This window comes from Trachymyrmex septentrionalis, unplaced genomic scaffold (assembly GCF_001594115.1).
Source record: "Trachymyrmex septentrionalis isolate Tsep2-gDNA-1 unplaced genomic scaffold, Tsep1.0 scaffold6, whole genome shotgun sequence".
Classification (NCBI taxonomy): Eukaryota; Metazoa; Arthropoda; class Insecta; order Hymenoptera; family Formicidae; genus Trachymyrmex; species Trachymyrmex septentrionalis.
The window spans coordinates 4,862-19,864 of record NW_017305778.1 but is presented as its reverse complement, the minus strand read 5'-3'; the positions used below and the strand labels follow the sequence as shown (position 1 = coordinate 19,864).

Sequence of the window (15,003 nt, the reverse complement as noted above, 5' to 3'; positions counted from 1 at the left end):
TATATATATATATATATATATATTGTATTTAATATTATATCCTACTATGCACTTGTCCTGAGTCTACTCATTTAACATACTGTGATTTAGGAGTGATATGCATATTTATTCTTCGGAACATAATTTTAATACTATTATCAACTGTATTGTTATTTGTTACTTATTTATATTTGTTTTTCCTCGGATGTATAAGACGAGTCTTTTAGTTGCATGGTCACTGTTAAATGAGTATACACTTATAATTTTCTGTATTAATATATAAATATAAAAAAGATACGGTATGTATACACGCTATAACTAGTTCCGTCGATGCATATCTTCAAAGAACTATTATTTGTATATGATTTTCTTAAGACTATTTCGAAATCTTCCCACTATTCTAAGTTATTGATATCCCGCAGAGCGTAATAGTCATACGTTTAAAGAGCTTCCATGACTTGAAAATATACATCGACGTATATGAATACAAATGCACTACGTATAGCTATATAGAACCGTTTAAGAAGACATCCGATGAAATTCAACAAAATTTGAGGGGGAGGAGGGGAGATAGAATGAGAGAGTGAGAGACAGAGAAAGAGAGAGAGAGAGAGAGAGAGAGAGAGGGAGGGATGTCTTTTCTTATTTATTACATTTTTCGACAAATTTTATAAAAGAGATTTATATGTATGTAGAAATAAAGGAGTGAAAATATAATGACATTCCGAGTATTCTTATGTATACATCCTACAACACAACAACAGCAACAAGAACAACATCCAATCGTTATCCAATTATTGTGCAGACACATATACGGACACATACCCATGTAGAATATGCATAGATTCTGTCTCGATTGTTTTCAGATAAAGTAGAGGTACACGAAGAAGACGTTAAAGAAACAGCGGCACAAATTAGAAGGGAGTCGCAAGAATCTCTGGAGCAGAATTTCACTCCCAGCTTAGCACGCAGATTGAGTAGACAATTTATTGAACAGACCCGACAGTCTGTACCACGTTCACCATCCTCCTCACGCGACAGTAATAGATATTATCAGTCGCCGACGAGGGATTTTGCGCAGAGTCTGTTAGGCCTGAGCGAAATCGCAAAACGATATTCCACGTCCACGACTTCTGATCGGACCGAATATAGAGGTAGATCGCTCGATCGAGGTATTAGGAGAACCAACAGCTTGCTAGAGCCGTGCAAGTATGATAAGTCGGAACGGTATTCACCGCGAAGAAGCATCAGCCTGTTTGACGACGACGACGATGACGACTGCGATAACAAGCTATTGCCGCCTCTACCGAAACACATAATGACGCTGGGTCGCAAGTACAAAGACTCAATTAGATCGAGTGTCATTGGTAACGCGAGACGAGATAGCTTTCACGGTTACAGAACAGACAAGATCCAGGAAGAGCCCGGCGACGACACATACTTGTCCGTTTGCAAAGAGGAAATTGATAACATGACGGAGAACGGCTCTATATCGGAAGGTACATCGATGTCTGTGTGCAACTCTAATACTAATTCGATGGAAAATACCACTGGCGTCACTACCTCGAGCGTATCAGCCAAATCCTGCGAGATCTCACCCACGGAATCCTCATCGAATCTAGGTGATTATGGTAAGTCGATTTGTAAGTCAGACATCTCCAAGAGTTTCGAGAACCGATTGATGGCGGCAGAAAATTTAATCAAGGAATCAAAATTAAAGAACTTGACGTCGCAGCAATTCAATCCAAATCTCAGCTGTAATTACAAAGATATGGACAAGTGCGACAAGGAAACTTTAATGACCACTTCAGATCCATTGTCGGCAGCAAATTCCGGCACGTCCAAGAGACGCAGTTGCATCCCGAGTCTGAGATTACGTTCAGGTTCGTTGACCAGAGAGTCGAGCGTGAAATCGTTCGCTGGCCCAGCTGACGTATCGGCCGGAGGCGTTAATCAGGAAAGATCGATCCTAAGCAAACTTTTCAGAGGCAGTGGCAGTGGCACCGATAAGGAGACCGAACCGAAGGACAACAAAAGCGAAAAATCGAAACAGCATCGTATCTCGCGTTTCTTGCGACCGGACTTTTTCGACACGCCGCGAGAGGAGAGTCAGTACGTGAAGGAGAAAGAAGCGCAGAAAGCGGCGGAGAATGAGCGTCGAAAATCGCGATTCATGAGGCGAAAAAGCGAGAGCAAAGATCGCAAAGAGGATGATTCAAGGGACGAGAAGATCTGCAAGGAACAGAAGAATGAAATAAATACGCTGCAGAAAGATAAGCTAGACGGTGCCGTTGTGGCCGCTTCTTCCTCTTCCTCGTTCGCTTTCGAGGACAAGACCAACAAGGAGGACAAAGAGAGAGTCAAAGTCGAACAAGGCTCGAAGAGCAGTTTTCTGCATTCATTGGAGAAAAAATTAGAAAGGTTGCGCTCGAATGACGAGACGACGAGCATGGTCGCGAAGCCGACGATAAATGGCAGCTCGATGAAGGAACGTGGATTGCGCGAGTGCTCTGCGCCGCCTATCGAGTTTTCACCCGCGGACTCTGCGGGATCGAGTTTGCTCGAGGTGAAGAAAACGCTGAGCGTGGAGAATCTTTCGCGTCGTGAAGGATCAAATAAAGACGTCAAGAATGTGCCAAGCTCGAAAGGACGCGTGACGTCAGTATTGGGACTATTCAAGACGAACACAGATACGACCAAGCGAAACGCGAACGGTAGCAACCGGACACAGAACGCAATTATGAGTAAATTGAAAAGAAGCCCGCCCAAATGCGTCAAATCGGCCGAGTCGTCTTTAGAGGAAGATGTAACTGGGACGAGCAAAATACCGACGAAATTCACTAGGACCGACAATAAATCGACGAAAAAGTTACCGGAGAACAAGAGATCGCCGGAGAAGATAATGAGTGAAATGTGCAAAAGATCGCCGTCCAAGGAGAAATCGAAAGAGAAGGAATTGACCGCTAAGGAAAGGAAACCTTTCGTGGAAAAACAATCGAGGGAAGTTAAAAGACCCGCGCCTTCCTCAGACTCCTCGGCGTCGTCATCCGTGGATAGAATGAAGCTAGATAAAGTGGATTCACTGAAAAAATCGTCAGACCAATCATCGGAACTTTTGCGTAGAGTCGTGGACGATAAGCACACCCATGTGGCACCCATTATCAATAATGAAGATAAGAAACTGATTAAAACCAAAAGAAACATTAATTCTCTAGTAGGCAAAAATGAGTCGGTCACGAAGATCGACAAAGACGAGGATGTTGATAAGAATAAGATTAAGAAGCTAGTTAAGTCGAAAGAAAACGCGAGTAAAGATGAAACCAACGATTCTAGGAAGAAGAAAATAGTGCGTGTCGTGAAGAAAGTCGTTAAGAAATCCGACAGTTCCGAAAGCAAGTCTGATGAGAAGGGAAAGTCATCAAAACTACTGACGAAGAAGAAAACCGTGACGACGAAAAAAGAGAAGAGTCCTGAAGGTCCGAACGTCATGCCGGAAGGTTCAATCGAAAGAAATGATCAAACTGATGATCAGATTACCGCGAAATCATCCTGCATGCCTGTGAAACAGGCAGAATCGGATTTGCCAGCGAAGTCTAGGGATGCTATGAAAAATGCAAATCAGATAAAAACTGATGTTAAAGGAACAGATAAATTCGATGTAAACGTATCGTCTACCGATGTCTCGCAGGCGAATTCCACTCTTGGAAACACATCAAATTCTCAAAGCATTTTGAGCTCTTTGCCTCCTATAGGCTCCTCGAGTTCTACAGCTCGGATCGATTCGAATTTTAATATCTGTCAATCGAAGCAACAAACGTTGGAACAATGTCGGCCGAATAGAGCGAATTTGAAACTCGATCTATCTAAGATACCCCAACACACGTTTAGACACGCGACTCCCAAGAAAGATTCGCCTGAATGTAGTTCACCGAAAACGAAACCTGCCGTTTCTATCGGATCGCCTAAAATGGACGACCCTGTGGCAGAGAGTGGTTCCGACAAATTGATGGAGCGTCTATCCAAGATGACGCATCACGCTAACATTACCGGCAACAAGATAATCATCGATAAGCCTTTACGAGCGAAAGATGTTGCCGAGCTGAAGCGAGAGGTCACCGAATGTGCCAGGATCATAGAGAATCACGTGGAGTCGCGAGATGATCATTCCAATCAGCGAACCGTCGATCATACATCCGCCTCGAACGAACCGAAAGAGATCAAGCTGAATCCTTCTGAAGGGATTAATGACATAACTAAAGAAGTGATTAAAGAGCCGGATGATTGCACCAGCGAGATGTTTTCGCCCGAGGAACCCGAGAGTTTCGATTCCTGGTCGATCTGTTCGGCCGATCTGAATCACAATCGCAGCGATTTGCATTCGCCCACATCACCATCATACTCTCTATTTATGCGTGGCTCCGACAGCTCGGAATCGGTGATAGATCGAATACGAAGACGCAGCTTTTACTCGAGATTCAATGATCGTAAGAGGCCATCCTTGACGGCGCCGCCACCGGGAGTGAACAGCGTCACTCTGCCTAGAAGGTTCAGCTTCAACAGTTCTAGAGAAAGGGAACGCGACAGATTGTACAATTATGGAGTTACTAGGACGAGGTAAATTCACTCTACGAGATTTGCTTCTCTTTCTGACTTTTTGCTTACAAAAATTAATTAAATGTCGCGATCCACAACTAAACATAATAAGAAAAGCAAATCGAGCCATGTTTTCACAATTCGTAGCTTCACGAACGAAAGATTCCTCTACCGTTGTTGGTTATTTAAAATATTTCGTAGGGAGAAGGACAAAAATTATATTTTGTACGGCGACGACGAGGTGTCCTCGAGGAAATCGCCGGTCGATCGAGAGAGGTATAGCGACGCATCGAATGTATCGTCATACGGTCATCAGACGGATGCGAGAATCTTCTTCGATCATTACGGTAGTGGCTTACCATCTTCCTCGCATGATTCTTTGAGGAGATACGTGAGGTCCCCGACGCTGGATCTTGTCGCCTCTCGTGCCAAGTATCATAGCACGGACGTCATTGCGGACAACGATCTTGGCGGAGTCTCGTGCAAGAGTTCTCTGTCGAGATCGTTTCTGAGTGACGGCATAGCGGATTCTTCTTACTGTGGTAGGAACACATCGACCACTTTGCCGAAGAAATACGGCTCCACCGTTGGTGGTCTAGAACCGAAGAGCGTAGAATATTATGAGGAGATTTTGTCACCGAGCAATCCTGACTATCTATCTCCACGCGACGCCTGCCGATCACCGTTGCTGGATATCTATTTGAGCAGATGCGAGAACGGATGCAATCACAACGGCAATTTGGAATTACAACAATTTAGCGCCGATAAACTAAGAACCTACACGGATGCGGAAATCGTTCAAGGGAACAGTAAGTCGCTTGGTGAGCAGAAAAGTTATTATAACGAGAAAATATACAGTAAAAAATTGATAAAGATATGTATAAAATTGAATTCTCTAAGATTTCGTTTTAATTATTCATCAACATCGATGATTTTACATATTGCCGATTTCACAAATCGCCTTCAATCAATTTCTTTTCAATTCTTCGTCTTTGATGCAAGGAATTTCTCTTTTTCAGAAACATAGTGTAACGCTTCAGCGAAAAAAGGGAAGCGTCCTCGACAGCTGTGGATAGCCTATCGAATACATTTGTTACCGAACGGAATTTATTTAATTCAAACAGAATATAGAATTTTGCAAAATGATGACATGTCGAACATATTTAAACTACAACGATTTTATAATACAGATTCGCGTCAAAATGTCTCGCGCTTCTTCGTCATAGCGATGAAATAGTCGCGATGGCAATAACAATGAAACGATGAATATTAAATGATTGAATATACATTTAATATGACATCGTTATATTAAAATATACGCTTAAAAATTAAAAATTACTGTTTTAGATACTGGTTTAAAATCTTATTTCGTGAGTTTAATTCTATCTTAACCAGTGATGAATTTCGTTATACAAAATTCTTTGTTACACAAAAATGCATCTCACAGAAATTTTTATTTATTTTTCTTCTTTTTCATGTTGCATCAAAAATTACAAAGAAATATGAAAGAAAATATTTCACTTATTTTTTATCGCACGAATCTTAACTTTTGGTGTAAAAATGTAATTGAATTGGCATATGACTTATTTCTTATGACTGTAAACACGTGCTAAAGAGAGCATTTCGTCTCTGATATTTATAGAAATATAAATATAAACGTTGGTAGCGCCTCCTATTAGAATTATCGCAGTGACGAGATACGAAAAAATCTTGCCATTTATTTTATCGGTCTAGTTTGCGTTCCAAAGCGTCAACTTAATAAATTTAAACTGCATACGATAAGTGTTATTTTTTTATTGGAAAAGTATATCAAATCTGTTTATCTTTTGTCATAATTATATTCGTAGTGTGAGGATAAAAATAATTTGTATAAACATATAAATACTTTAAGAGTAAATTGTCAAATATACTGTTGCCTGCAGCAAGAAGATTATCTATAATTCTATAGCGTCACGTTAATTAATAACCAACGAATCGTTGATAATCGAAGCAGCGTGACGTTTTAGGGTGCAATAAGCCAAAGACTAGTAAAAGAAAAGGCGCGAATGGCGCGTTTTAGTTCCTCACGCAAGTATCGCTTTATACAGTCGGGATTTCGTAATTCTTCCATCTATATTCTTTTCACTATTTTTTTCTCCCACTTTGTTTATTACGTTGCTCTTTCATTATTTTACGTCCGTCACTTGACTATGTACATACAACGAATAAAATATGAAATAATAACAGAGAATAGTATGAGAAGATAAATGGGAAAAGGGAACGGAAAGACATGAAGGAAGAAATATGAAAGTTTGATTATGTATGTACTTATGAAAATAGTTTCTAATTGGATCGAGATTGCGAGAAAAGAAACAACGATGTTATATTAGGCCTAAAAACTTTTGACTGATCAGCCTCACGGTCTTCCGCTTGTTACGTATGTGTTTTCTATTGATATATACATATTTTAAAATAAATATCGGTACTCTCTTCAACTATTTTGTCTTTAAGCTGTTTACTCTTTTTTTTACCCTTCACACGAATGCGAGCGTTATTTAATCGCGTGATATTACGCGAATGATAGTTCTTGAAATTTGACAGTCAAGTTTTCTGCTTCGTTTACGAAATAATAGCTTAATACAACTCTCGTGTTATTTGCAACAACTAGAAAGTTTAACTTAAACAAATTTATGGCGACCAATTTGCTGACAGATCCTCTAAAATTACGCTTTTATTTAGAAAGATACACAAAAGAGAATAAATTTATAAATGTGCGAGAAACGTTTGTGCCTACTACTTGTGTAAAACCGTTAACTGGCAAATTCTATGCGAAGCACGATGTTTTCTCTGCGTCGGACGTTAGAGAGGACGATATCAACTTGATTAAACGACAGATAGAGATGATACCTACAGACATTTATTCGTTCAGACCGCCGACAGTAAATATGGAGTAAGTCGATAAAATAGTAATGAAAACTAATTAATAAGTTTTTTATAAATCATTTTTTTTATAGATACGGTTGGTTCACTGCATCGCTTATACCCATTTACAAGAAAGACCCAAGATTACGCTTCTCCAGAAAACAATCGGATTTTATCACGAATGAACTTATACGTCGAAAATTGCAAAGAGGTCTTCCGGAAAAACGATTTTCTGGCGTGCCATTTAAAACATAAATGTTTGACAAACATTTCAAACAAATTAAAAAGGGAAATAAAATTCGTTTATAATTGACGGTTTAACTTAATTTTTTAATAAATATATCGTTAGAAAAGAGATCTTTTAATGATAACACCATCGCTGAATACTTGGCGCTAAAGTTAGCTGAACTTGATAAAATTCGATACATTGATTCGAGTGATGTTGTGTCGCTGGCGTCCTTGGCAACAAATACCGTGGTACTAACTCTTTCGCAAGATGGGTCTTTAAAGTGTATACGTGTACGCTCTTTTACCGAACAAAGTCCAAATAAAAGTGAGATTTGGACTCGGATATTTAACCTGCGTACGAATCGAAAATTGATATTTTGCTATTATCCATTATGAAGTTATTAAAGTGATCTGAACGTACGTATACAAATTTGTGCAACAATGTTATTAATCATATAATAATTAATGAAATTGTCATTAGATAGTTGAGCGGGATGACAGGGAAAGCTTTCCGCATTAAAGTACAACTAGATGTACACGCGGTACGTATGTGTGATTTTTCTGTTATATTTTTACAACTCTTATTTACACGATTTTTAGGTAACATGTCCTGGCGTTTGGTTATGTCCCAATGGCAAAGTGGCTCTGCGAATCAATGCTCTTGATTCTTGTGCGGAATCCCGCGCAATAAGCCCGATTCTTCCACTCTTATTCCATGAGAAATTTACTTTCGATAAAATCTTTGTTGGAATAATTTCCTTGACGGAGCTACAAAACACTTTGGAGCAAGAATTTTTATACGCGCAATTAATACAGTGGGCAATACCGGCTAGTCGAGGTATTACTTTGGCAACGTTTGAAACAAATTTGGCAGACTTGCTGTATCCTGTGCCATGTTTCAAAGGTTTATTAGCCGGTGTGGATGTTGACCTTCTAATGGAGCCGACTAAATGTTTTCCCGTAAGTTTTTTACCTATTAATCGTTCAATTTAATTGTAAGAAAACTTTTCACTGGACAAAACGATTATTTTGCTTCAGGGTATCATAGCACCCAAAATCGAGGTCTCCACCAAAACGGTTATCGAAGAAATCTTGGAATTCTATGACGCAAGCAAATACTATGTCAACAATCCAAATATTAGCTCTAAGGTATCATACTTTATAGATACAAATTGAAATCGACAAATACATACAGTGAGTGCAAAAAGTATTCGTTACAGAAAAAATATTTTTTAAAAAACTTTATTTTTAAAAAATTTAAATATTATCCAGCGAGAAATGAGCCATCCAATTGATATCGAATCGATATTGACGATTCAACACCAATTCGACGTTTATTGACGATTATTTCTTGCTGGATAATTAACAATTTATTCATAAAGAATAAAATAGACTGTATATTTCTTAAAATTATATATACCAAAAAGATGTGTATTAATTATAAAAAATATATCATCTAAAAAATAAGCGAAAATTAAAAATACTATTGTTTAGATACTCAAAACGTATTCATACAGTTGAGAAATTTAGTTTCTAAAATCAGGAATACATGCAAAGCTCGTTTGTTTATGTTAGAACAGAGTATATTCATTGTATAAAATAGCTAATTAATATTTATTTTTTACAAATAAAACTTTTTATAAAAAATTTTCTTGTACGAATACTTTTTGTTCTGTATGTCGTTTATAATTTTCTTCTCCTTCATATTATATTTACTTGAAAATAGCGAATCTGTAACATCGGTCCTATATATTATATATAAATTTTAGCAAACGATGTGTGGACAGAGGAAAAGGCCGATTAAAGGTATTATAAGACAACGAAGAGTGTGTCACACTAAGAATAAACCAAGATCTCAAAGCTGTCGACCGTAAGCATTATTATTAATGTTACATGTTATTAATGGTATATAAATATATGTTATATGTATAAATAGGTTTCGTCAAAGATCGAGCGATTCTCATCAATGTCCTTCATGTACGAGTCATCAAACAGGATCGCAAAGTGATCAATGTTATCACTCAATAAGGAGAAATTCTATGTACACTTGTCGACCAGATTTCCCAAAGTTAGCCGAATCTACCATCATACGTGATAATACTCACGTTACAAACAACTGTCCAGTTTGTTTCAAGTATAATTATTATTTTCCCAACAACGATTGTGATATAATCAAGAAATATGCTGACAATAAGCAAAGATACTGCAGAAATTTGTCTGATATCAGAGAATGTGGTTGTATTTGGAGAAACGACGCATTCGACACGCAAGAGGAAGAGGTAATGCCATTGTGAGTACACTAAAAATGAATTAATTTCTTCAACATTTATATACATATATATATACACACACACACACATGCATATATACAAGGTGTTTCTTAAATAGCAGACACTAATCATATAGCGTTATTCCTAATTAAAAATTGAGTCGAAAAGTCCTCTACAATTTTGTAATTTTTCGCAATGGTTGACGAAATATTAATTTCTAAATATTGCCGAATAAACGCGTATCCGGCTGCCGAACCATTAACTATCACGAAAATTGCAAAATGGTAGAGGACTTTTTTTGATTCAATTTTTTATCAGAAATAGTATTATGTGATTTAGCAATCACTTACTCGGCAATCTTTAGAAATTAATGTTTCATCAATCATTGCAAAAATTGCAAAATAGTAAAGGACTTTTCGACTTAATTTTTAATCAGGCTATGATTAGTGTTCGCTATTTAAGAAACACCCTGCATATACAATATGCGTGCACATTTTTCCTCTTTAAAATAAATTTTCAAAAATTTTTCTAACAATAAGACTTCTTTTCATCGAAGTATTTCAGTTTTTGTGAAAAAACTGCAAGCATCCTCAAATTTATGAATGGTGGTATACACATTCACACACATCTACGCACCCGCGCATGCATGTGCGCTCGCGCGCACACCTATATTAATTATACATATATGTCTTTACAGATTACAATCTAAAATCGAAAATCTTCAGAAAACTAAAGAAAAATGGTACACTACTAAAATGACAAACAAGTAAGTAATTAAGATTCCCGATCGTTCTGCAACATACAACGTTTAACTTTTGAAAATATTATTTCAGTATTGAGGAATACGATCCGAAATACGAATACATACAAGATTATTCTCCGAGCCATAGCTTTTATAAAAATTTGGAAAAATTTTACAAAAGAATGTATAAGCAAGCGAAAATGCGTGCACGAGAGACCGATGATTAATATGAAAAATCTTATTATTGTTCAAGTTTTTCTATAACGTGATTTTTATGCTTAATTTATGGATCCAAACTAGCGCTACAAATGCTTCGAAGCATTTGATTAACCAATCAAAAAAAAAAATTTTATTAATTGACTGATAAAAAAAATTTCAAAAAACAGCAAGTGGACCATAACAAATATTACAAAATTCTAAAGTAGTTGTTTTGTTTGTGTGTGTGTGTGTATCCGTGATATTAAACAAAGTAATCTTATTTAATAAAAGAATAAGATTTTTTATGATTAAGTAAAGTATTGATTAAAATATATGTTACGTACAAGAGTATTAACATGTTAAACGTTTTGCCGAACCAACACCGAATTTTCCTTTTATGCCATGCTAGTCCTAAAATAGCTCTTCAATTGTGTGGCGTAAATGGAAAGTTAAATGAAATAAGCTCAGTACCGGGATAATTAATGAATCGTCAATCACACAAAAGATACAGTTTTATTCTCTAAAGCAGATCTATCAAATATTTTAAAAAGTTTTTGGGATCGACGTAGCATGTATGTGTTAATACTTGTTCAATTGTTATCACATATATGCATTTTTGCAAAGACAATTGTAATTGATACAAACATATAGTATATTGTTCTTTATTATAGTTTTATGAAATAAAAATAGATAATGAATGTGCGAATAAATTAATTATACATGTATATATATAAATGTTAGGGAATTTATATGTAAAGCGAGAATACATTTAGATGTACAATATACATGTGTAAAAAAAATATTTATTTGCTATATACTTGACGTCCGCTTTTGTATGTCGGTGTACCTGAAATTCGATTGCCACGTAGAGTAACAGATTTCCTCAAAAGTGCCGGTGTTCTTAGGTATAAGCCGCGACCTTGTGGATTCCAAGCTTTCAATAAAACACGCTCAGCTTTTTCAGCAGCAATTGCGATCCATCCTGTAACAATAATAAAACCACAATTGTAAAGATACATTTTCACAAACTGTTCAAATAGAATGTTTCTGCGACAAAAAGAATCACGTGATTAAAATTAACGTTTGATATTTGTCAGTTTTAATCACGTGATCCATTTTTGTCGCTGAAACAGTCTGTTAAAATGTATTATAAGATCAGAAGCCACTATGCAAATAAATAAATTTATTTATTAAAAGGAAAAATTACCCGCACTAGATAAAACAATGTCGGAGATTGATTCGTTCCGACCAACACCAGTAATTTCCATCTCCTTAGATACTAAAGGTGGCCAATGTTTTAATCGGTCTGGATTATTTTCAGGTACGACAAACGCTTCCGTTTTAAGTAACTCGTTGTATACATTATCCGCATCCTCAGTATAAGTTACAGTTATCGGTAATTCGCTACTTGAAAATATTGTACACCTACGACATATACAATTGTTTTTAATACTTGACATTTTTAATTTATTACGTTTTAATTAGCAATTACACACACATAAATATGCACAAGTACCTAATAAAAGTATCGCCTTCTACGTAATCCAATCTTCCTATTCCACCCAAAAATATCGTTTGATTTACATATAGAATGAAAGTTCTAGGCGAGATTATTTTCTTCGGTAAAACCGACAAAAGTTCCTGCATTGTCAGCAAATCCAATATCTGATCTGGTTGAATGGTGCCAGGAGTATCATAACACCAGTTGCTGAATTTATATATTTCCTGATTCTCATTAAATACGATTTGCCTATTAGGTTTTCTTCTCAATAAATTATTTTGAAATGTTCTGCCTATATGATCTAAATTTAGAACATTTATTTTCATATATTAACAAAAATTTAAAAATTTTCTATCAACTATATACAATTTTATATACAAATGTGTTTTGATTGTGAGAAATTTACACCCAAATACGATACATACCTTGCAATGTGGCGTACTTTAAATTACGTGTCATTTTGAATTGACTGCTTCGATATTTTTCTTCAACATACTTTTCTTGCTGTTCTGTTTTTAATCGCAATGTTCTCAAATAAAGTCGGTTTCTTTTAGGATTTAGAATAGGAAATTTCAACAAATTCAATGTTGTGCCTGGCCAAGGAGAAATAGTTGCACGTCGTATAAGATCCACAGCCTGTACTTTGCAATAATCGGACTGTAGAAGAGCATTGAATAGAGAGGATTTACCAACGTTTGTGCATCCGATAACATAAACGTCTCCTAAAAATTATGATTATAATAAATACAAAATATGTTTGGAGCATATGTTCTTCTAGATTCTAGATGATCAATGTTGAATCCTTACCTTTATATTTCCAGATGTTATGTAACTTATTTATAAGTTTTTCTATACCATAGCCTGTTTTCGCTGATATAAGTTCTACATGTCTGATATTCTTCTTCTTGATTTTTGTACTTTCTACAGCCTTCAACAGACAATCTTTAACATGAGTAAAAAAATCTTTCGAATCTTGAGGCAGCAAATCTACTTTATTCCCTACGACGAATACTGGTGTCATATGATGCAGCACACTATTTATTTCAGGCCATATGCTACATGGAAAATCTGTAAGATCGACCATCAGAATGACAGCACACTTTTTTGTTTTTATCACTTCTAAAAGCTTTGGGTATTCGTCCGCAGATACTTTTACTTCTAACATGATGTTATAATAATGCATAAAATGGCATCTTTTACAAATCATAACTCGCAATTCTCGACGTTCCTGGAGCGGCGGGCAACAAGCATAAAACAACTGTGAAGGTAAGTAACCTGGTAGAGCAGGATCCTTACAATGCAACAAAGCTCCACATCCACCACATGGTACAGAACTAATATTAGAGTTTGGATCAGGAGTTCCGTAATCATCGGGCCAGGTATTGTCCTGTAAAGCATCATCATATTGCTCAACGTCGACCATCCAATTAGATGGAACATTTGATGGAAAATCTTTCTCATACGTATCTCTTTCTCCTAAGTACTTCTGTAAATTGAATTCTTTTTTTTTCAATTCTTCTTTTTTCTCATTCATCTCCATTAAATATTCTTCATATAGAGTCATATACTTGTCGTTCAACGACATTATATCAGAAGTATGTTCATCCATTTTAGAAAATGTGTCTACATTACTGTATGAATCTATACTCGCATATGGCATATGTATGGTAGGTTTGGTTGTATCTTCTTCTGCATTTATATATTTTTGTTCCAAGTGACTGTCGTCGTTTTCTTCATTTCTCTCATCCAAAAGTACGCTGTAGACAGGTACGTTTGTAAGCTCATTATTTCGTACTTTATTTGCAAAATTCTTAGCTTTCTTCTCCCATAGGAGACGCTTCATGTAACTTAGTTTCACCTTATGATAATCTAAATAGTCGCAATATATCAATTTCTCTCGTAGTGCCTCGACTTTGGGATCGAGAGACGATTGAATTCCATTCTCTTTCATGTCGCATTTCGTCGAATAAAAGAGAGCCATTAGTTTATACCTATAGCGATAGGTTCTTAAATGACAATACGTATTATCTGTACAGAATTTCCACGCAGAATACTTTACAAAATTAATCAACTTAATATTATTTAAAGATAACATCACAAACGTGTTTCAGCGTGGCACGCGTATCCGACGTATCCGTTACTTTATAAAGGTTAGAATTTGGAAGGAGCAGATAACCTTTCCTTGATATATCATCGGAGTAATAAAAAGGAGTAAAATCTCTGCAACTTACTGTGGATTCCGCAGCGAACGCAAAAGTTCGTAGCGCTTCTGTCGCTGACAGTCTCGTTCCGGTTGTGATGGAGAAAGCAGAGAGAAATCTGAGAGAGGACATGATTTGTAAAACTGCAAAATGCTGCCGCGCACTACCGTCCTCTGAAGAAGTGGATGTTAACTACACAATAATATGTCCTCTCTCAGGTTTCTCTCTGCCGTCGATATAATTTCGTTAAGTCCATTTTATAATATCGTATATATTATGCAAAAAAACCTAATGTCGTTTCCATTTTATACACAAGTGAGCGTAATGATTATTATCATAATATATTTAGTACCTAACAAAATAAAAACTCAGTGGAATAGTATTGCTATA

The 15,003-nt window shown here is 36.3% G+C and overlaps 4 protein-coding genes across 11 annotated transcripts in view; 3 read left to right on the top strand and 1 right to left on the bottom strand.

Annotated features, from left to right (window-relative positions):
* The window catches only part of LOC108752277, a 19,795-nt gene extending 13,908 nt beyond the window's left edge, over positions 1-5,887 (top strand). For all 6 annotated transcript variants that reach the window (XM_018492980.1, XM_018492985.1, XM_018492983.1 and 3 more), the window contains 3 exons: positions 846-4,593; positions 4,774-5,393; positions 5,592-5,887. In XM_018492980.1, the coding sequence (XP_018348482.1) occupies positions 846-4,593; positions 4,774-5,393; positions 5,592-5,599 (4,376 nt within the window). In that variant the 3' untranslated portion in view covers positions 5,600-5,887. The remainder of the gene's footprint in view (positions 1-845; positions 4,594-4,773; positions 5,394-5,591) is intronic.
* Positions 5,888-6,086: 199 nt separating this feature from the next.
* LOC108752281 lies at positions 6,087-7,759 on the top strand. The gene is made up of 2 exons (XM_018492994.1): positions 6,087-7,501; positions 7,566-7,759. Exons 1-2 carry the CDS (start codon positions 7,242-7,244, stop codon positions 7,726-7,728), a joined length of 423 nt encoding a protein of 140 aa, XP_018348496.1. The 5' UTR covers positions 6,087-7,241; the 3' UTR covers positions 7,729-7,759.
* An 82-nt stretch (positions 7,760-7,841) lies between these two features.
* Positions 7,842-11,010, top strand: LOC108752280. 3 transcript variants are annotated; one of them, XR_001939549.1, is made up of 8 exons: positions 7,842-8,118; positions 8,183-8,243; positions 8,302-8,661; positions 8,740-8,850; positions 9,471-9,571; positions 9,638-9,980; positions 10,669-10,737; positions 10,805-10,885. XR_001939549.1 is itself a non-coding variant. In XM_018492993.1 (8 exons), the coding sequence occupies exons 2-8, from the start codon at positions 8,196-8,198 to the stop codon at positions 10,938-10,940; spliced, it is 1,179 nt and encodes a 392-aa protein (XP_018348495.1). In that variant the 5' UTR covers positions 7,844-8,118; positions 8,187-8,195; the 3' UTR covers positions 10,941-11,010. The 3 variants fall into 3 exon arrangements, 2 of the variants coding, with proteins under 2 accessions (XP_018348495.1, XP_018348493.1); XM_018492993.1 differs by having other exon boundaries at positions 7,844-8,118; positions 8,187-8,243; positions 9,638-9,991; positions 10,805-11,010; XM_018492991.1 differs by having other exon boundaries at positions 7,845-8,118; positions 9,638-9,991; positions 10,805-11,010.
* Positions 11,011-11,633: 623 nt separating this feature from the next.
* Positions 11,634-14,621, bottom strand: LOC108752227 (nitric oxide-associated protein 1). Its single transcript, XM_018492909.1, has 5 exons — positions 13,220-14,621; positions 12,838-13,134; positions 12,428-12,713; positions 12,119-12,336; positions 11,634-11,893 (listed from the first exon to the last, which is right to left on the bottom strand). The coding sequence occupies exons 1-5, from the start codon at positions 14,505-14,507 to the stop codon at positions 11,715-11,717; spliced, it is 2,268 nt and encodes a 755-aa protein (XP_018348411.1). The 5' UTR covers positions 14,508-14,621; the 3' UTR covers positions 11,634-11,714.
* Between the last annotated feature and the right edge of the window lie 382 nt (positions 14,622-15,003).

Bases quoted from the DNA above. Each gene is read 5' to 3' on its own strand.
- LOC108752281 (XM_018492994.1), top strand. From the start codon at position 7,242: ATGGCGACCAATTTGCTGACAGATCCTCTAAAATTACGCTTTTATTTA. The intron at 7,502-7,565 runs GTAAGTCGATAA...TTTTTTTTATAG, and splicing joins CCGCCGACAGTAAATATGGA to ATACGGTTGGTTCACTGCAT.
- LOC108752280 (XM_018492993.1), top strand. From the start codon at position 8,196: ATGACAGGGAAAGCTTTCCGCATTAAAGTACAACTAGATGTACACGCG. The intron at 8,244-8,301 runs GTACGTATGTGT...CACGATTTTTAG, and splicing joins TACAACTAGATGTACACGCG to GTAACATGTCCTGGCGTTTG. The intron at 8,851-9,470 runs GTATCATACTTT...TATAAATTTTAG, and splicing joins ATCCAAATATTAGCTCTAAG to CAAACGATGTGTGGACAGAG.
- LOC108752227 (XM_018492909.1), bottom strand. From the start codon at position 14,507: ATGTTATCTTTAAATAATATTAAGTTGATTAATTTTGTAAAGTATTCT. The intron at 13,135-13,219 runs GTAAGGATTCAA...CATAATTTTTAG, and splicing joins TAACATCTGGAAATATAAAG to GAGACGTTTATGTTATCGGA. The intron at 12,337-12,427 runs GTACTTGTGCAT...TATATGTCGTAG, and splicing joins GAAGGCGATACTTTTATTAG to GTGTACAATATTTTCAAGTA.